The 21180-nt window shown below is 40.3% G+C and overlaps 3 protein-coding genes across 4 annotated transcripts in view; 1 reads left to right on the top strand and 2 right to left on the bottom strand.

The window, feature by feature from the left end:
- Positions 1-5436, top strand: part of LOC139465843 (extended synaptotagmin-2-like) — a 46218-nt gene extending 40782 nt beyond the window's left edge. For both annotated transcript variants that reach the window (XM_071247784.1, XM_071247783.1), the window contains exon 21: positions 37-5436. In XM_071247784.1, coding sequence (XP_071103885.1) covers positions 37-97 — 61 coding nt within the window. In that variant the 3' untranslated portion in view covers positions 98-5436. The remainder of the gene's footprint in view (positions 1-36) is intronic.
- Positions 5437-7158: 1722 nt separating this feature from the next.
- On the bottom strand, positions 7159-16887 carry LOC139465842 (uncharacterized). Its single transcript, XM_071247782.1, has 4 exons — positions 16775-16887; positions 15824-16571; positions 12505-12668; positions 7159-10209 (listed from the first exon to the last, which is right to left on the bottom strand). Exons 2-4 carry the CDS (start codon positions 16537-16539, stop codon positions 10130-10132), a joined length of 960 nt encoding a protein of 319 aa, XP_071103883.1. The 5' UTR covers positions 16540-16571; positions 16775-16887; the 3' UTR covers positions 7159-10129.
- Positions 16888-18158: 1271 nt separating this feature from the next.
- Positions 18159-19482, bottom strand: LOC139466079 (uncharacterized). Its single transcript, XM_071248091.1, has 2 exons — positions 19470-19482; positions 18159-19387 (listed from the first exon to the last, which is right to left on the bottom strand). The coding sequence occupies exons 1-2, from the start codon at positions 19480-19482 to the stop codon at positions 18192-18194; spliced, it is 1209 nt and encodes a 402-aa protein (XP_071104192.1). The 3' UTR covers positions 18159-18191.
- Between the last annotated feature and the right edge of the window lie 1698 nt (positions 19483-21180).

Genomic DNA, 21180 nt, shown 5'->3' with positions numbered 1-21180 from the left:
ACAGCTTTACATCGCTGCACTTTCTTGTGTCCTCAGGTTTGACTTGCGTCCCGAGGATAACACTGCGAAGATTTCACTGGTGGAGTCTGACGTGTGACTTGCAACACCTTGAAGTAAAGTGCTGAGGTGATTTTCAATTTTTATTACTTGGTTCACGGATCTGACTCGAAATTAGGAATAAATTTAAATTTAAATTGTGATATTTTTTATTCTTACCAGGTCAAATTTAAATAAATAATTTGCAATAAAAAAGGTGACAAAAAATCTGTAAACCAAGTAATTAAATGGAAATGCCTAAGGTGAATACTCTGTGGCGAACACAATGCTTCGAACAGTCTGTCGAGTGCTGCTACGCTGCTACTGCTTATAATACTCCAAACCTCTACAAGTGTTGATAGCCAAGCTGCACTGGTTCTCGATGTGACCTACTTATCAATGAATGATATTTTCCTGAGGACTAGTATGTGGCGGATGTCTGGTGGTAGGATGGGGATGTACCTGATTCAGTCAACGTTGTTGTGTTGGAACCATACATATAGGTCGCCATGTCTGGGGTTTATCTCAGATTCCAAGCCAAGTGCCATTGTCAGACAAATTGGGAAAAAAAAGCTTATTTTGTTACTAATTTAAAAAAAATTTCAGGGGTCTGTAAAGACTTCCTTCATAGCAAATTGTAAAACTAAAACATGAAGCCTCTTCCTGTTTGTTGGTCCGGTTATCTGTGCGATGCAAATCACTTCTGCAAAACAATAACATAAGTTATTATCAAAATAACATGACTTGGCAAATACTTAATTCCAGTTTGGGAATTTTGACTGACATTTGGTTCTGATTTGGGGCCGAATATCAGCCTCTGAGCAGGCCTAGATAATCCATGCATGTAAAAGTAGAACAGGTCTTGTACTGACCGGAAATAGGAAGCAATATGTTTGAGTAGGACAGCCGTGTTCCATTTCGAGGAGATTCTGCTTTAGAATGTGGTTCTGTCTTTATCAGTGCAATTGTGTGCAGTTCAGCGTTGTGGTTATTTATATCTTACAAGGAAATATCTGTACTGTCATTCAACGATTTAGTAACTTTCATACCACTGCTACTGTGCAGTAACAAATTGTCGTTTAAAAGCATCGATACATTTATTGTTGTGATAAAACATGCCTCAGTGTCAGAAGAATTTTTACGAATTTGAAAAATGCTTTTATATAGATAATTATCTTGTGTATCAAGTTCATGTGAGGGGTTTCGACAAATATGCTGTTCCAATAGATAGACACAATTACAATATAAAAGGACCAATTTTTAATCGAGAAGGGCAAAATGACATTTGGAAAATACGAAAAGTCTGTTGCTTTAGTTTGTTTATTGACAGAAAGCAGGACATAACTTTTTAGAACATATTTTGCAACATGTCAAATGTTCTGTGGGCCCAGTCACTTGCCTTTCCGTGAGGCTGGTCCTGTTGCCTGGCTGAAAACATCACACTTGTCGAGCCCTGACTGGAGTGGACACTTTGGACTGAGAGGATAAATACTGACTGATGTCCTCTTAATTGAACATAGTTCATGCACACAGACTTAGCCTGGGGTGTGTGTAACTGCTGCGGTAGTCTCTCGGTATTTTATTACGAAGTGCTGCCATCTTATATAATTGCACAGAATGTTCACCATCATAATATTTCATGTGTACTTTAGATCTGTATGATGTTAGATTTTATATCTATTTTTGTTTCATTGTCCATTTTCCTTGATGCTGGTTGTCATTGTTGCAATTATGATGAACATAAACTGTTCATGCATCTGTCTGCATTATTTAAGGCTAAAAAAATAATCATCTTGGTTCTCAGGCACTGTCTGCATCATCATAAAGTTCCCTGCAGGTTTTGTTTTTATTTCCATTTTAAAAAAACACACCAAAAAATCCTTAAATATTCCAAGTCTAACGGTAGTAAAAATACTGAATTCCAGTATTTTACTCATCAAAAAATACATTTCTGTAGGGAGGCCCATTTACTAGGTTGATTGTACACAATTATTTATTGATTACACAACTGTTTAATGTTTACATACTAGTTTATACAACCCCCCCCCCCCCCAAAAAGACACCACCTGCACTATATTTTCAAAAACAATTTCCTGAGAACCAATTCTTTTATTTTTTTAAGCCTTAGATGTTAAATCCATGCTGGACCATTCTGCTACATATACTTACATATACATTTAAAACTGGTCCTACGAGTCAGCATAATCGTGTTTGTATCGTCCATCGTTGGACACTTCTAACTCCTTTTGTTCCTTAGCAGCATTATTTTCAACGACTTTGATTTTAATTAATCAGGTTTCAGTCATTTTCATTATCTGGGTTAAAGGAGCTTATCCATCTAAAGTTCAGAAATTCACAAGGCAGAGTTGCGTCCCTTTACTCATGTTAGAAACCTGTGATCACAGGTTCAAATCCCGGGTTCGCCCAGATTGTGTTTCTAGGTTTGTCAGCACCAAACCCATGCTTGTGGTTTCACCGAAGTGGTAAGCGTCTCAGACCTGCATCACTTTGGGCTTCCCCCTCCATCAAGCTGACCAGCATGGTATAGCTGGAGTATTGTTCAAAGTTGCAGTAAAATCCAGCTCACGATATGGGTTTGTGATTGTGCTGAACACAGAACACATTTCACAAAGTAATTGTAGTGTTGTGACTACCATAAGTCCAGGATAAAGTATGGAAATATGGTAGTCGCAGAGGTATGATCGCTTTCTGAAATGGACCAGATCTCCAGATCATGGGTGGTATTCTGTGTCACTGGTAGACCGGTGCTAACCTTGGGTTCATTGTACATGATGTGCTTGTTAGTCTGCTCGTATCCCGATCACTGCAGTGTGTTTTTCTTGTAGTGATGCGTAGGTTGTGACGTTGTAGACACGGGGCTTCTATAGCTGACATCACATGGTGCAGTCTTCAATGTCTTTCAACACATCACAGTTCCATCCCGTATGCCATGTATGCAAAATGTGCCATTGTCTATTCAGGTACTATATATTTTGGATGAAATATGCTTAATGTGATATGTATAAACAAAAAAGTAACTTATAATAATATTTTTGCAAATACTGAAATATCTGAAAATTGGATGATATTTTTTTTTTAAAATGATGATCATGTGAATTATGTTTTTTGATAAGTGATTCAATGATATGAAGCATCTTAATTGTCCAAATTATGCAACTCAATTAAAATAAGTGAAAACTAATGTTGTAAAAAAATTGCTTAGGCTCATTGTAGTTTTGATTTAATAGTCCAGTCTGCACTATCACACTGTATGCTTTGTGTAACGTTTTATCAGTTTCTTTAGTAAGTAACACATTCAGGTTTGAGACATGGCATTAATCAGAATCATTTCTTTCACAATAAAGAGTCTCTTTCATATTGTGAAATGATATGAAAGTGTTTTTTTCAAATGAAGATAATTTTCATTTTTGTTTTTAAAAATTATTTTTAGTTTAAAAGGAAAGTAGTTACATATCACGTTTCTCCAATGACGCTGGTAGAGATTATCGCGTCCATCTGTGTAGATTATTTCTGTGATCTCATGCAACATATCATTGCTTAGCAACGACACAACTGTGAAGTACTTAATGGAGAAATGATAACATAGATACTTCACATAAAGTCAGATTATGTCTTTACTTGTGCTATAACTGATGTTATAACCTAGTATATTTATTAGCTATTGTCCATATACACCTGCTTGAGTAATGTATCAAGTTTAGCTTGCTGGATTGTTTATGCTGTTGGTGGTGATAGTGTCACAGTTGCAGGGATAGTTCGAGGATTGGACATTGATAGTTGAAAAAGAATCTAAATCCTTTTTCAAATGAAATGCCTGAAAAAGAATTCATGATGCGTTACTAAGACTGATGTGTCAATCAGTATTTTTGCTGCAGAAGGAAGCTAATGCTAACGTTATTAAGGGATCCCTGAGATTACCTTGGGAAACTGACTTCAGTCGATCATTGAATTATCCCTGACAGTTGTATGCATAAATATATTATGCTTGTCTGAGAGTGCTAGACTATTACCGCATTGGCTATGCACATTTAGCTGTTTTTTGTACTTCACAGCCCGGGATGTTTGTAATCATGATGCACTTTAAATCTACAATTTGTCAGTTTTATGTCATATAGTATTTAATGTTTTGGATCAAGTTGCTGTGTTAATGTGCCTAGCATAATGCAAGCTCCCTTGTTTATCATTTTCATGTGTATCTGAATGACCTGTCAATTTTAATATTATATGTGGAAAAGGTACATGTATCGAAATTTGAAAAATACTCAAAACAAATTATGTTATTAAATTAAAAGCCTTGTCAAAAAAATTTGGACACTCTATCCAGAGTTATGTCCCCTAGATGTTGCAGGATCAAGTGGTTGGTCTCAAAATCCTGAATTGCTCTGATCAGAGTCCTTGGTCTGTAAGCACCATATTTATGGTTTTGGTTTTCAGAAACTTTTATGACCTGCATTATTTTGGGCCTTCTTCCTACATTGCTGACAGGGTGATGCTGATGTTTTTTTATGGTCCTTTAACCAAACTCACTCACTCATTCTGAATGTATGTGTAGAAGCTGGTTACTGATCCAGCGTATTGCTTTGTGGGACTATCGTGGACTGATGTTGCACTGACTGTTAATGTGGACATTCTCTTCCTCTTGTCTATCATCTTGTTTTATTTATCGGTGCTATTCTTGTTAGAAATAAATTTACAAGATGTAGACAAACACAGGTAAAAGATGCCTTTACAGTAGATTCTCTAAGTGGACTCTACGTTTGTGTTAGTCTCTTAATTTGCTAATATCTTTTGAAATACAGTTTTCGTTTTTTAGCCAATATAATTTGAATAACCATGTAATATTTTTCAGGAATAGCACTTTTGACTCATTTTTCATTTTATATCATTTTTATTGTAGTTATATATATGTGAAAAAAGTTTCATTTTTATTGCCACAGTCTGGTTGTGCCTTTTTGTTTTAACTTGTTACTACAATCCAAATGTTGTTTTTTTTCACTGGCATGGAAACAGATAATGTTTAAGTCATCTTTGTCATTGGAATGTAGTTTTATGTTTTCAAGTCCTTAGACCAGTGACTTTGAAATAGATTACATGGAAAGCTCATTAGTCCAATTGTTTGTTTATCTGGACAAAATCAGTGGGAGTGATACAATTCAGATTGACAGGGTTTCTCTGTATTTTTGAATGGAACTATTTACCACAAGCACGGTCCTATAGTTGCTATCTATTTGATGGTCAATTGTCCCAAGTATGACAAAAATTGTAAACAGTTCTTGCACCTTGTCTGAAGCCTCTGCAGAGGAAAACCGTTTTCATGTAATCTGTCCTATTGAGGCTGTATCTCAGTAGGGAATACCTAATAAAATACTCAATAAAGTATGTGTTGGGAAGGTGTTATTACTTGCATGGCACAGTGCACGTGACAACATTGTGGCAATATTGTATAGCCTCATTGGGGGGTGGGTGACCTTTGACCCCAATGACAGGCTTCACAGATGCATCAGACCACCATCATTTAAGGCTTTCCTCCCACATCAAGATGACATGGTGTGACATAACTGATATTCTTCTGAAAGCAGTGGTTTAAAACCAAACCAACTCACTTGCACTAACAAATTCAGGACATACTGGAATCAGGCAGAACTTGTTAGCATGGCTCTGGCATGAGCTGGCTTAGAACAGGATCCAGTGGATGCAATGGGCGACCTGACTATGTCATCATGATCTGGCTCAGAACAGGATCCAGTGGATGCAATGGGCGACCTGACTGTGTCATCATGATCTGGCTCAGAACAGGATCCAGTGGATGCAATGGGCGACCTGACTGTGTCATCATGATCTGGCTCAGAACAGGATCCAGTGGATGCAATGGGCGACCTGACTGTGTCATCATGATCTGGCTCAGAACAGGATCCAGTGGATGCAATGGGCGACCTGACTATGCCATCATGACCTGGCTCAGAACAGGATCCAGTGGATGCAATGGGCGACCTGACTGTGTCATCATGACCTGGCTCAGAACAGGATCCAGTGGATGCAATGGCTGACCTGACTGTGTCATCATGATCTGGCTCAGAACAGGATCCAGTGGATGCAATGGCCGACCTGACTAAGTCATCATGATCTGGCTCTGAACATGATCCAGTGGATGCAATGGCCGACCTGACTATGCCATCATGACCTGGCTCAGAACAGGATCCAGTGGATGCAATGGGCAACCTGATTGTGTCATCATGACCTGATTGCATGGAGTGTGGCCCGTACTATCAACCAACTGGGTTTTTTGTGTGCTTGAATCAACCTTTCACAGAAAGCTGCTTGGATGCAGTCCAGCTGTGGAACAAAGCATCAGTCACTCACTCTGGATGTGGTGAACAGAACAAGGAGCGGTCTGGTAGCCTAGTGGTCAAAGCGTTCGCTCGTCACGCCGAAGACCCGGGTTTGATTCCCGACATGGGTACAATGTGTGAAGCCCATTTCTAGTGTCCCCCGCCGTGATATTGCTAAAAGCGGCGTAAAACCATACACACTCGAATAGAACAAGGGAATGCCTTTTACTCCTTATATATAACGACCCCACTTGTAGGGTATTATGCAGGGGGTTATTGCTGGAATGTTGCAGTAATAATGATTTATCTCTACCTAGAATCCATTGTAAGATTTAAACTATATCATGAACATGACGGCCAGGTGCTTACGATAAGGTGAGCAGGATAAAATAAGGTGAAGTCATGATGAGTATGTTATGCTATTATGATAATATGAATAATCGTCTTCAGGTGCTCCTGCCTGGGGTGAAACAACAAGTCTGAGAAATGTTTAATAATGAAATCACATATTCTTATATCCTATTTTGTAAGGTTTTTTATTAAAAGATGCAATTCCCTGACAGATGACATTGTCACTTAATGAGATCGTATCACGTGATTCAAATATAATTATGCATCAATACAAGAAAATATTACCATGTGATGTTAGTCAATGCATGTTCGAACTACTGCTGATACACAAGTTTAACAATTGACTGCTTGTCATTGAAACATGCCCATGTCAGAACGTGTAAGTATGGGCATTCTTGGGAATTTTCCGAATTTTGTTTCATGTTTAACATTATAGCAATACGGGGCGTCCTTTTACGGCTCCCTAATATATTGTCAGTTCAGGGGCTGACCATTTGATATTCCAGGTGGGTGATTCTAGTTTTAAAAAAATAATCTGTTCCTCAAAAATGCAGGAAAACAATAATTTGTCCTCGTGTTTTCCCAAAATATTTAATCTTGCTTTGGGCATGCTAGTTTGTGAAAATAAAATTTGTTTGTTTTTAAGCTTTTACTGAAAAAAGTATTCTGTCTCAACAAAAATGCCTGCTCCCTGACCCGACTGCCAGCTTCAGAATGTTAAATAGTCTGTCTCTTACAGTAGGTGAAGATGATGATTGGCAAAGTTCGACTCATTCAGTTACCAAGACTACATACATCAATAATGATTGCTCTTTTATAACATCCAAAAAACATTTAAATAATATATAGTCCACTATAAAATAAGATATGAAAACCATGAATAAGAGATGTAAGTATGAAACGTATCGACATTACAAAATCCAGCTTCAGGTGTTAAAGTATCTACATAATAGAATTATGCTGTAGTACATACAATGGCAGGTAATTGGTATATAGAAACACAAACATAGATATATTTCTCTATGAATGCAACAATTTAATAATATATATAATAATGATATTATTAACTGGTATTTGCAAAAAGGTCTTTGGTACATCTTTGTGGTATTACAATCATTGAGGTGGTGGTTCAAGCGTTCGCTCGTCTCGCCGAAGAGCCGGGTTCGAAAATCCGGACATGAGTACAACGTGTTAAAAGCGGCGTAAAACCATACTCACTACAATCACTGAACCTTTGATTGCACCTTCTTAATTATGTTAATCATATTACAAAACAGCGATGAGCTGTGTGAACAGGGCTTGCTAGTTGGTGATATATATTTCTATCTATCAATCTGTATTCATTTCGTTGCGAAAGCCACATGACAATCCTACATTACAGAGTTACATGAAAGAGAACAGAAACACTCAAAAGGCGTAAACGCATTGCTTAATAAGTGTAAATAGCTAAATTGTGTCATCTTCCCGAGGCAAGGGAGTTAACTGACTATAAAAGTCCAGTTTCCACCCTGAGGCTTTCCCCTCACATTGAGCTGAACGACGTGATATACCTGGAACACTGTTCAAAGCGGTCATAAACCTAACTCACGCAAGCTTTCTTCGCCGATAGAATAACCATTGCACGACGAGTATCATACAATTAGGCTGCCATTGATTCTTTTAGCGCAAACGCTTTTGGAAATGTTTTGAGGTAAAGCCTTCGAATTGTGAACCAAATCGTTTGCACATAATTTCATCAACATAAAACAGTGATTAGAGGTATATATTTTCTAAAATCAGCTGTATTTATATTCATTTGTTTCCTTTCTACCGACCAACCACAGAATAATATTATTGTCCTTATACACTTGACACAAGAAACACTTCACCTTCATCAAGAACCTCACCATTTGTTGAAAATCTCATTTTCAGACTACATGTTCTAAGCACCAAATAAGGTCAACTTTACGTAAAGATGAACTATATAGAAACTAACTTCAACTGACCACAAACACGGCACGAACACGGCAACGAAATCACAAAATATTAAAAAAGATAAAGAAATATGTCAATAAACATTAAATAACAGATGTAAATATTCTTTGTAAGAAAAGGTGCAAATAATTTCCCAATAGCTGAAAAAGTACATAAGTACCAAGGGCAAATGAGACATATGGATAATATATAATTACCACATATAATACAATGAAAGGACTGCGTCCACGCATTCTACATTTCACTCGCGGATGCAGTAAGGGGCAACTCTGAGTTATGTTAACACTTTCATTTGACCTTTTTTTAACGAACTTCAGCTACATGACAATAATCTAAAACAATCTTAAAGCAAAATACCATGGGGTCCACAAAAAGACTATAACCGATTGGTAGTTTTCAATCGCTGGTATCGAATTAGCAACTATCTTCAAGTAAAAAGAGTCATCGAACACAAATACTTGATAACATGCAGCTTGATTACTATAGTAATTGCCTGAGACAATTTCCACATTTACAATTGCTGGTGCGCAATCCAACATTAAGACTAAACACAAATGTGCCTTCACGGCTAATATGATCCACTATCAAGAAAGTTAGTTGTCCATTATACATGTCCACATTGTCTTGAACCCTGCAGTGCTCGGCGATTTATATTTTTAAAAAACCCTATGTTCCCATGTTCGCAATAAGAGAACATCCAATTCAGTGATAAGTAGTACTCCAAAAGCTGCTCTGGGCATTCCGGGCATTATACGTGCTGCTGCAGTTTCTATGAGTTGCGTTAAAAAATAAGGGTAACGATATTTTTCAGGGCATTATCATTTGCAGAAGCCCGAGGTCTTCCATTAACTGCCCGACGTTTTGAAAAAATTATTGCAATCAACACGAATGTCACTGACCCATTTTACAAATATGGAAACGTCATAGAACAAACCAGATGACGTCACTATTGAACGTGACGTCAGCTATCCCTATCCTATGGCGTAACCTAACAACGGGCGTGATAATGAGGGCATTATCAAATTAGAGTGGCCCGCTCATTTTTGATAACATTCGGGCGGTTTAATGATAATTCCATCCATTTTAGCTATACTGTTTAGCGGCATGTGGACATGATGTTGAGATCTTCAGAAGTCGATTAGTAAACACGACATAAGGTTAATCATTTGTATACAAAGCGTCAAAGCCATACTTGCCTTTTCATGTTGGCACGTTCAGGTTATGTAGTTTTATGAATCGTATGGCACATTAATACTACAATGATCTCTGATGTGTAATCGCACTGAATGTTTCTTGATATGTGGATGCTATTTGCACACAGCGATTTTGCCAAGTGCCTCTTTGTTCAGACGTCTAGTCTCTGTATCAGACCGATGCTAAGGCCTTGCGTAATATGTTCTGTTCAGAATCTCACGTGTTCAACACGACATGACGGGTGAATATGGCGGCGTTTCCGGGGAGGCACAATCCTGAACCGACAGCTTTTCTTCCCCGGATTCTGTAAGAATAAAGCTTAGCATTTGTATCAATAGACATACACAGCTACGGTGCATCATGTGGCCTTTCAAGGGCGGATCCACCATTTTCAAAGGGGGTATGAATAGTATCGTTACAACGAGCGAATGTTGTTTAAGGCAAGAGATTAACAATATTCCAACCATATCACGGCTTCCTGTAAACGATCCTGACCAGAAATTCCAGTGATTGTAAGCATAAGTAACGTACACGTTAACAGGGCACGACGACATGCAACCAGCCAAGTCACCAGGCCACCTGAACGTCTCTCTTTGGGTTCGATCCCTGGCCGTGTCAAACCAAAAGACGTTAAAAGATGTTACTTGTTGTTACCCTACCTGACGCTCGGCATTAAGGACTGATCGGCTCGGAATCAGTATACTGTGTCTGAGTGGGGTTAGACTGCCGCATGGTATCTCACTGGGCTAGCTCTATAAATTCTGCATAAGTCCGGACTAGCGTGCGCACGCACGCAGGCAGGCACGCACGCACTCTTTAACGACAGCTATGTTACCTAGTTAGTGTAAATAACGTAGTAATGGTTATCCATATTACTTACAGAGATTAGTACATGAATGTGTTCTTCGTAATGCTTTGTACGAAACGAGAGTCAGATTCTTTGTACAATATAATGTCTAATAGAAATGCACAGTCACAGGAATGTGTGTCTTCACTACCCAGACTCTATATTTTGCTAGGTGAAAAGGATTAGTGATTGTATTTAAGATACCTGTCCGAGAAGTAGAACATTGTCAATCTGACATTGGGATCTGTACCATCATCAAACCGCTTATAATTTCATAATTAACGAATCAAGGATAGGAGTAGTCCATTTGTACAGGTACATGTACGTTTAATCCAAGCTACGAGGGGCGTTCAATAAGTTTTGATCCTTGGGCATTTGCGTTTACACAAACAATGTAAACTAGTCAAAACATCAGGTTGACACGTGTCATAACAACTTCCAGTCACAACAAGAAGTTAGATGTGATGGCTTCATTCTCCCGAGGGTGATCACAATCATGGATTCTCTAAAACATGAACAACCCGCTGTAATAAAGTTCCTAACCAAGGAGGGATGCAAAGCAAAAGAAATCCATGATCGCATGTGTGAAGTGATGGGTAACGATGCCCCTGACTATTCCACAGTTTGCCGTTTGTCTCACTTTGAAAGGGGTAGGGAGTCCATAGACGATGACCCAAGGTCAGGCAGGCCTTCAGGTGCCACCCAACCGGAACCCTTTGCTGCTATAGAAAGAAGAATTTTGTCTGACTGACGAGTGAAAGTATCTGAACTTTCTAGGGAATACCAAATATTAGTTGGAATTGTTGTAACCATTATTCATGAGCATCTTGGTATGTCCAAGGTATCTGCAAGATGGGTACCTAGAAACCCCAGAGCTCAAGACCGCCACCAGGGAACTGAAAGTTGTCGAGACCTCCTGGATCTCCATACTGCTGATGAAGCCGGATTTCTCTCTCGTCTAGTGATAGGTGATGAAACATGGATCAACCACTGGGACCCAAAAAACAAAGTTGGAATCCATGCAATGGAAGCACCCAAATTCTCCGCCCCAAGGAAGTTTCACACTCAACCATCGGCTGGCAAGCTAAATGGCCACCATATTTTGGAATTTAAGAGGCATATTACTGATTGATTACATGCCACCAAAGACTACAATCAATGGACAGTAATTATGCTAATGTAATGAAAGCATTGCGAAAATATATTCGCCAGAAACGTCGTGGAATGTTAACACGTGGTAATCTACTTTTGCATTACAACGTTCCGATTCACAAGTCGAGAATTGCACAGGCCGCCATATGTGAATGTGGATTCGAACAGTTTAATCACCCACCCTGCAGCCCAGAATGAGCCCCCAGCGACTATTTCCTGTTCCGGCAAATGAAATCTATCCTCCGTGGAAGACGCTTCCAGGATGACGAGGACATAAAGGCTGCCACATAGGCGTGGTTAGAGGGCCAATCTTCGGATTTCTATTAAAGTGGTATTAAAAGCTTGAAGGACAAATGGAATAAGTGTATTGAGGAGAATGGAGATTATATTCAAAAATAAAAGTGCAAAGGGTATTCTGCGACTTGGTCTTATATTGAAGTTGCAAAACGTATTGAACGCGCCTCGTACCAACAGAAAAAGTCCGTTTTAAAGGGCTTTCATTGTAATTTCGTCATTTCGGGAAATTCAATAATTCTGACCCTCGTGTTGTAAACGCAGTATGGCAAACACATACTGTAATAACCTCTATATATCCCAAACCTCTCTTGGCGGGGAAGCACCATACATGTCCGCCGGGGTCAAACCTGGGTGACCAGCTTCCCTCACAGACCACATGTTTCACACGTGCAGGCAGGGTGTTGTGCTGTTTCATGTGTTTGCAGAAGGCGTCAGCGACCATCACACGTGAACACAACTTGTGCTTCCTGAAAGGAGAAACACACAGTTCTAAAATACTCCTTGTGAAATTCATCGAAACTCCTAATTTCGTTTTCAATTTCCTACACTCAAGCGACATTGTCAGTCTGACCACAAGGAAAATTATACGTCTTTCAGAATTCTTAACACAATAGTAAAAATGTGTTAATATACTCAACAACAAAAGTTCCCGTGTAACCAATATTTTAGTGTATTTTTCAAACAAGTAAAGCTTGGTTTTCAATATTGTAGTACATGTATGGAATCAAGTCACAAAAACGCAACTGCTACAGAAAAGCATGCATTCCATGCAGAAGTTGTCTTTTATGCAAGCCCCAGGTATTTTACTACCCAAGAATGGGTATGAAAACATGTGCGTTAACGGAATTCCATATGCATTGTTTAGCATCGTGCTGACACCAACCACTAAATCATTTTTAAAAATACGCAATTATTCAACATTACAAAATGCCACGCCAGTCCGAAAATGGGCGTCTGCAAGCCATTGGTATGCTTGAAGCAGGATCGAGTCAACGTGATGTTGCAAGACAATTAAACGTCCACAGAAACACCATTTGGTGTTTATGGCAACGCTGGCAACAGACGGATGCAGTCAGAGACCATCCTCGGGGTGGCTGGTCACGCGTAACCAATAATCGACAAGACAACTGGATTCGAACCAAACACCTTCGAAATCGATTCCAGCCAGCAACAGTGACTGTAAGAAGCATCCCTGGCCTTCGACGAATATCTTCACAAACCGTACGTCGCCGCCTCAGATGTGCAGGGATTGTCGCCAGAAGACCCGCCAGACGTCCCATTTTGACAGGAAACCACCGTGAAGCACGTCTACAGTGGTGCAGAGGGCGTCTACGCTGGACGGCCGTGCAGTGGGGGGCAAGTTCTTTTCACTGGCGAGTCTCCTTTTCAACTGCGATGGACGGATTCGAGTGTACCGACGTCGAGGTGAACGTTACGTCAATCATTGTGTCAGGGAAGAAGATCGGTTCGGGAACGGCTGTGTTATGGTATGGGGTTGGATTACAGCAAGACAGAGGACCCGTTTGATAGTGGTAGAGGGAAATCTCAATGGACAGCGCTACCGCAACGAGATCGTCGGCCCTGTTGTTCTACCATTTTTGCGTCGTCATGGCCCAGGCATTACCTTTCCAAATGACAACACCCGACCTCATATTGCTCGACTTTTTCAGGATTCTCTTCAACAAAACAACGTGAATACCATCCTCTGACCGGCTCGGCGCCTTCGACGTTCCACAGACACTCCAGGAACTTCGAAACATGCTCCAGCAGATATGGACAGATATCCCACAGAACTTTGTGCGACGCCTGGTCCATTCCATGAGACGAAGATGTGTTACTTGCATCGCAACCGGAGATGGACACACACGCAATTGATTTGTAAATTGACATTTTGGCATGTTCATGTGTATTTTTTTTAAATCACGCATTTTCTGAAGTCAGTATCGCAAGTTACACCATTTAAACACTTACAGGAGTGTTTTATCTGTTGCAAACCGAAATTGTATCAGATTTGGTAAAAAAAATAACTGTGCATTAAATCTTATTCAATGTCACAGGAACTTTGGTTGTTCAGTATATTTAGTGACATTGTAAGGGAACCCTCAAAACGACCTTTATGCACTCAGAGGTTATGCGAGGTTTGGTTAGGTAATCATGTCCTGTATTAGGAGTGATTGAGTATTGTTTTACGCTGCTTTTAGCAATATTCCAGCAATATCACGGTGGGGGACACCAGAAATGGGCTTCACATATTGCACCCATGTGCGGAATCGAACCCGGGCCTTCGGCGTGACGAGCGAACGCTTTAACCACTAGTCTACCCGACCGTCCCATCCTGCATTATGAATAAACATTGAATTTAACTATTTGAGCTCGAGCTTAATTCATAGTGGTTATTTCTAAAATATCCCAATGCTCACAGGCGTGTTAACCTACATTGTCATTCTTAAATGCTATCCTCGAAACAAATATTCTCATCTCAGACAAAAGATACCTAGACATTGTAAGTGTTACTGGAATGTGCGCATTTATGTAATACGTAACAAGTTCAGTGATATTTGTGAGACGGACAGTTACGACAGTCATCACAATTCAAACTGTAACTTGATCTATAAACAGTGGCGTAATTACCATATAGACAACAAGACAACTGCCTATACATAATCTTTCAATGTCAGTGATCGCCTAACTTAAGGAGTTATGATCCTTTGCCCAACGGAAGCTCACTCTATTTTAAGTTTGTCTTGAGTCTTGTCTAGCCTGTCATATAACCTTACGAAAGGCAGTAAGATGTCCCACACAGCGACATAACAAAACAAGGTCAAACTTCCTGTCAAATCTGATATAAATTCCTGAAGTCGACCCCAAGCCGCAGAGGTCTTCAGTCACAGATATGGAAACTGTTCCCCGCTATAGCGTCCTCGCTAACATTACTTCGCAACTTATGTTGAATTTGCCTTCACTAAGTCTTGTAAAAAGGCCCCAGCTACCACTTCTTTACACACTGATTCTCGGTATCTTTGACTATTATTTTGATTATGATAACAATTATTCCTGTAATTTGTCCTGATCCCCGATGGTTAATTCTGACTCAATCAACGACAGCTGAGGTCGACGACATGTTTTTAAACACTGAAAAAAGTACCTGACCTTTTATATTTGCATATTTAACCGTAAATTACCCCAAAGGATACCGTTAATATCCATTGGCTTTAACCAGTTGAGAAACTTACCCATTTCATGCCAACGTTGAACTACTATCTTAACCATGTTCAGAATTGCACAAATTTATGTTTACAATGAAGAAAGTGACCATCGTATATCACAATGGGAAGAGGACGTGGTTTACTTGCAAAGGGTTGTATCACTTACACAAATAGGTCTTCAGCAACCCATACTTGCCGTAAAAGGCGACTATGCTTGTCGTAACAGACGAATAACGGGATCGGGTGGTCAGGCTCACTGACTTGGTTGATGCATGTCATCCATCCCAATTGCGTGGATCGATGCTCATGATGTCAATCACTGGATTCTCTGGTACAGACTCGATTACTTACAGACCGCCGTCATAAAGCTGGAATATTGCTGAGAGCGGCGTTAAGCGATAAACAAACAAACAAACCTGACTTTCTTGCAGAGATCTGGCGATGAACAGACCAGCAGCGTGAAGCCCGACCTCTCCAGGCGACAGGCCACCTCCAGCAACAGAGTGGTGGCACCTGTTCCCGAGTCAGCTTTCACGGTCACAACATCCTTATCAATGTTTTCTGACAGCGCAACAAACTGTTCTTGCGTCAGTACCCACGTCTGGGTCATGTCACTGTGGCTTTTGTCAGAACTCAACATCTGGACCACCTTCGTAGAGGACGCCACGGCAGAGAACGCTTTGGTGATGCTGACGTATTTCACATCCGACATTGACAGCGATTCTGGGATACAGAAACAAGACGATTCTTCTTCAATGGTCTCATATGCTTTCCCAAACCTTGCTGCTGATGATATATCACCGTATGTGACAACTCCATATAAGGCATTAAAGTTCTCATTTGTGAACTTGCGCACTGCTCTGATAAGCGCTTTGGTGACATAAATGTTGTACCTGGAGATCGCGTTTCTTTTTTTGGAATCTTCTTGGATGACACTCAACACCATCGGAGCGCCACGTGGCAGGATGACGCATACGTCAAACATGACGTCATCAGGCTGTTTCATTCGAACATCGAGGTCAAGTGACACCCCTAGTGATCTCGCGAGATAGACTAATCCACCCTTTCCAGAGGGGAACGTCTCTTTGATTATGTTCTCTAAATCAGTTTGCCTTTTAACCAGCTCCGCCATGTACGAGGGGTAAGCGTGTATCCCAAGCTTGTCTGAAATTAAATAAACAAAAGCTGGATCACAATTGTGTACACTTGAAACCGATCATTTCAAATAAATGTCATACTTGAGAATAAAGAATTTACAAAATCAATTGATAGTTTTTTGGTTGAGCGCTTTAATCGTCATTGGTTGCTGAAACAAGGGCTACGTAACTGGGGATTGTAGCATTGAACCTTCTTCTTGTTATACCTACCTTTTGTAAGTAAGACATGAATGTCATCAAGAGAGTTGTCCAGCTGCTTCGCTGGTTTAGCGAATATGTTACCACTTGGTAGCTTGACCACATTTCCGACCTGCCCCTTCAGTTTTTCTACATTCAAATACAAAATATTTGCGATCAAGAAAAACACAGGCCAGGTGTATATCCTGGTCTATAATAAGAAGTTTTTCCCATTATGTTTTGTTTGTTTGTCTGTTGTTAAACGCCGCACTCAACAATATTCCAGCTTTATGACGTCAGTCTGTAAATAATCGAGTCTGGCTGCACCAAGCAATATTCCAGCTTTACGACGGCGGTCTGTAAATAATCTAGTAGTCTAGACCATACAATCCAATGATTGACATAATGAGCATCTATCCACGCAATTGATATGCATCAACCAAGTCAGCGAGCCTGACCACCCGATCCCGTTAGTCGTCTCTTACGACAAGCATAGTCATCTTTTAAGGCAAGCATTGGTTTCTGAAGATAATAATACCCGCCCAATGGATATATGTACACCCATGAACATAATTATAACGAATTGTCAGACTTTTTTAAATGAATGTTTCAGTTTTTACAAATTCTTTTACATTAGCGACGTTATCATTCCTTTTATATAAATTAGAATTGGAAGAAACCCATAGATTCATCATAAAAAGGTGTTAACTAACCTTTTAAATAAACTATTCCTTTCCGATGGTGGCGTTTTGAAATGTATCCGTTCTTGACGTTCATTGTCTGGAAAATAGATCTAACAATCTTTAGGTAACTTGGCAGTACGTTAAAAAATGTATATCATCATTCTGATATGACAAATTTAAAAGATTAACGGAATCTAATACTCAGGGAAAAGAAATTCTCTTTCTGTCAAAAAAGGTACAAAAACGAAACAAGAGTACTCAAACTGGTATGGAAATTCATTTTGGGAAGAAAACAGACAGATTCATAGGGAAGAGAGTGTATTGCAGGTTTAAGCGACAACCTCGCCGTGATCACCATGGTCTACTGATACTTCGTGCCACATGTTACAACTGTTATGTTGTCAATAAGACTTGCAACAGACAAATCAGCTGTTTCAATCAGAGGCGGTTATTGTGATTTTAACTCTGATTGACCACAGCAATCGAGCATTTTCGAAATCTATGGTTGAATGTAGTTTTACGCCAAATATTTAAGCTTTAACACGGCGGTCGCAAATAGTTGGTTTGATAGCATGAGCAGCTATCAATGCCATCAGAACATGATAATACGCAACCAGCCGGGTCATATCTAACCACCTGATCGTCATCTTGGACTTGTCACAGCCCGGAATCCCACTTGTATTTACACTGTATAATAAACATTGAGAAACCATTTCTTGTACTCCTACCTTTTCCTGTTTCAGTGGTTGGTATCAGAACTGCGAGAGTTAACCTTGTACTTTGAAGGTGTTAAACCATTCACGACATGCAATCCGTGTTAATTCCCCTTCTTTGATCGCAAAGGACCTTGGCCCCCGTGCATCATAGAAGACCAGCCCCTCTACGGCACCAACGGCTACTTCGATAACGTAGTTGTTGTCTTCCGTGAGATGATGGTCAATGACGACGAGATCATGTGCTTCAATATTCAATGTCTCCCCGTCGTACGAACAACACAAAATATCTGACTGTACCTTCCTTATCAAGTTGTGTTTAAGAGCTTTTAAATCTCGTCTTGACAAATCAATACCATAGTCAACAAGCTTTATGGAAACATAATTTTTGCGTCTGTATTCACGCTTCTCTTCCGCGACTCCAAAGAAATATGAGCCACCTTGGTCAAGTTTGGAAAATGAAGTGATATATTCACGGAGTCTTTGATCTTCCCAGATGTGCTGCCCAAGCGCAGGTATGTCTCTTTGTAGTGATTTCAGCTTCTTCTCGTTCCCCTTCTCCGCCTTGAAGGCCTTGTGTTGTACGTTCCTTGATTCGTGTAACAATAGGTACCTGCCTTCCTGTCCACGTACCCGTGGTGTCTTATTCCGGAACGTTTTACGAGTGCTCAGTAACCCCTGGATATTACATGCACGGGGGTCCTCGATCTTGGAATCAAATGGGATCTTGGTCATAAAGTTAACTGTCACTACGCTTTGGTTCCTTGGCCTAACAGTAATGCTAATGAAATCGTAATAGTCTGAAAGTTCTTTTTTTACATCCAGCCACTTCTTAGTGAAGCAGTCCACAAAGAGAGTCCCGTCGTCGATCAGTTTAACCAGAAGGTCGTCGGTGAACTCGTCAAGTTTTCCAGGATATTTGTCCCTGCTGCTCAGCCCGACCAGATGCACCAGGAGAATCCCCCCGCCGGAATTACGGAGCCCACAAGCCTGTTCAAGAAACTCACTCTGAAGTTTCTTCTTTTTCACACGTTGTTCCTTCGAGAGAATGACTCCCTGTCTTGTGTTACGTATTGGTTCATACAACAGACCAACGGGGATGTCGATACACAAGAAGTTGCTTTCTTGAATGTGCAGTTTTGCTTTTTTACAGGCGTCTCTACAATCACGGCATCTCTGCGGGGTCACTAGTCCTGAGCTTCTTGTAGTAATCTGCGGTTCACGTCTTGGTCGCTTAGGTGGTGGTGATGCTATTCGAGGCAAGAAAGAAAGTTATACATGTTACATGTGGAAAGTACAAAATGTAGGAAAAAAGGAAATGTATTTTATTACCGTAAATGTCCATCATATATCTATGTCTACTTAAGTCAGGTTATAAGTCAATAATGAGTTCTAAGGCCATAGGCACATATGCATAAAAACACATTTTGTAATTATTAAAGAATATTAACATATAACGTGACCAAAATTACATGTGGCGTGCCATTTTAAGTTTCACAGCGTAATCAAGAAAGCGAGTTCGTAATTGTGAATATCGTTGACAATATACTAACAACAAATAGTATAATTCATTTTCGCCCGATACAAAATTTGTACAATATTAACATCGTCCTTCTGGGTTTTCGTCTTTATATCTTCCTGTATGTGTATTATTACCACGAGTAAGTTATGTAAGTTCATGCATAGTACAAGAACCACTGTGTTCCATGAATGCCAGTGAACGTCGTCCAACTGTCCAGAAACACAATACGAGATTATTCTTACACAAGAATATTGAATATTCCTAATAAATTCTGTACCCGCGCGTGACGTTTGTTCTCCCTGTGTCATATATATGATGTTGTTATCATGAATACTAGGTACACGACACAAACGGACGTGAAGCTACAATGGCAGTACGACACGAACGGACGTAAAGCTACATTGGCAGTACGACACGAACGGACGTAAAGCTACAATGGCAGTACGACACGAACGGACGTTAAGCTACATTGGCAGTACGACACGAACGGACGTAAAGCTGCAATGGCAGTACGACACGAACGGACGTAAAGCTACAATGGCAGTACGACACGAACGGACGTTAAGCTACATTGGCAGTACGACACGAACGGACGTAAAGCTACAATGGCAGTACGACACGAACGGACGTAAAGCTACAATGGCAGTACGACACGAACGGACGTGAAGCTACATTGGCAGTACGACACGAACGGACGTGAAGCTACATTGGCAGTACGACACGAACGGACGTAAAGCTACGTTGGCAGTACGACACGAACGGACGTGAAGCTACATTGGCAGTACGACACGAACGGACGTTAAGCTACATTGGCAGTCCGACACGAACGGACGTGAAGCTACACTGGCGGCATAATATGGTTGTTAGCTCTGTTCGCCAACCTACCCCTTGAATCAGCCCTCCTCTTCCCGGTGTAGCTCATCTCCACCTAAATTAGAAACATCAGTGGTGAGATAATATATAATAAAACATCCACACGTTCTTTCTGAAATAACGTGGGGGAGATTCAGTGTTTACCGCGGGAATGTGTGCATTCGCCTATTCTCACGTGTATTAAGTCGCTGTTCAGCAGGGCAAAATAGGATTAGTATACACTTACAACCTCTCGCATTCTGAAACGAATACCCGTGTTCCCATAAGTTCAATGGCATATTCTGTACTTACATATGTAACCAGTATTGTGTCTAGCAGGTACCCAGGCTGTATGAGGTAAGAGGTGAGTAAACTACCTAGAAACTAATGGTAAACTACCCCGTCTCCTGTGCCTGACCAAACCAATAACGTATCGATTCAGGCGTGTGTTTTTCTACCATGGACTTCCTGGTACTGGCAACGGTATCTTTCAGAGTCAATGAGACCAACCTGTGACGAGGAAAATACGTTTCTTCCGTGAGTTGAAAATTTCCACGAACAGCGCGCAAGATATACTGTGTGAGAATATGTGTCTGTGTGTGGAAGGGGATTCACCTGCACTTTAAGTGTCTTTAGGCATGTAGTATGTGTTACATGTGTGACCACGAG

This window comes from Haliotis cracherodii, unplaced genomic scaffold (genome assembly GCF_022045235.1).
Source record: "Haliotis cracherodii isolate W230 unplaced genomic scaffold, xgHalCrac1.p SCAF_18, whole genome shotgun sequence".
NCBI lineage: Eukaryota > Metazoa > Mollusca > Gastropoda > Lepetellida > Haliotidae > Haliotis > Haliotis cracherodii.
Note: the sequence above shows the minus strand (reverse complement) of the source record. Positions and strands in the feature narration are given on the sequence as shown.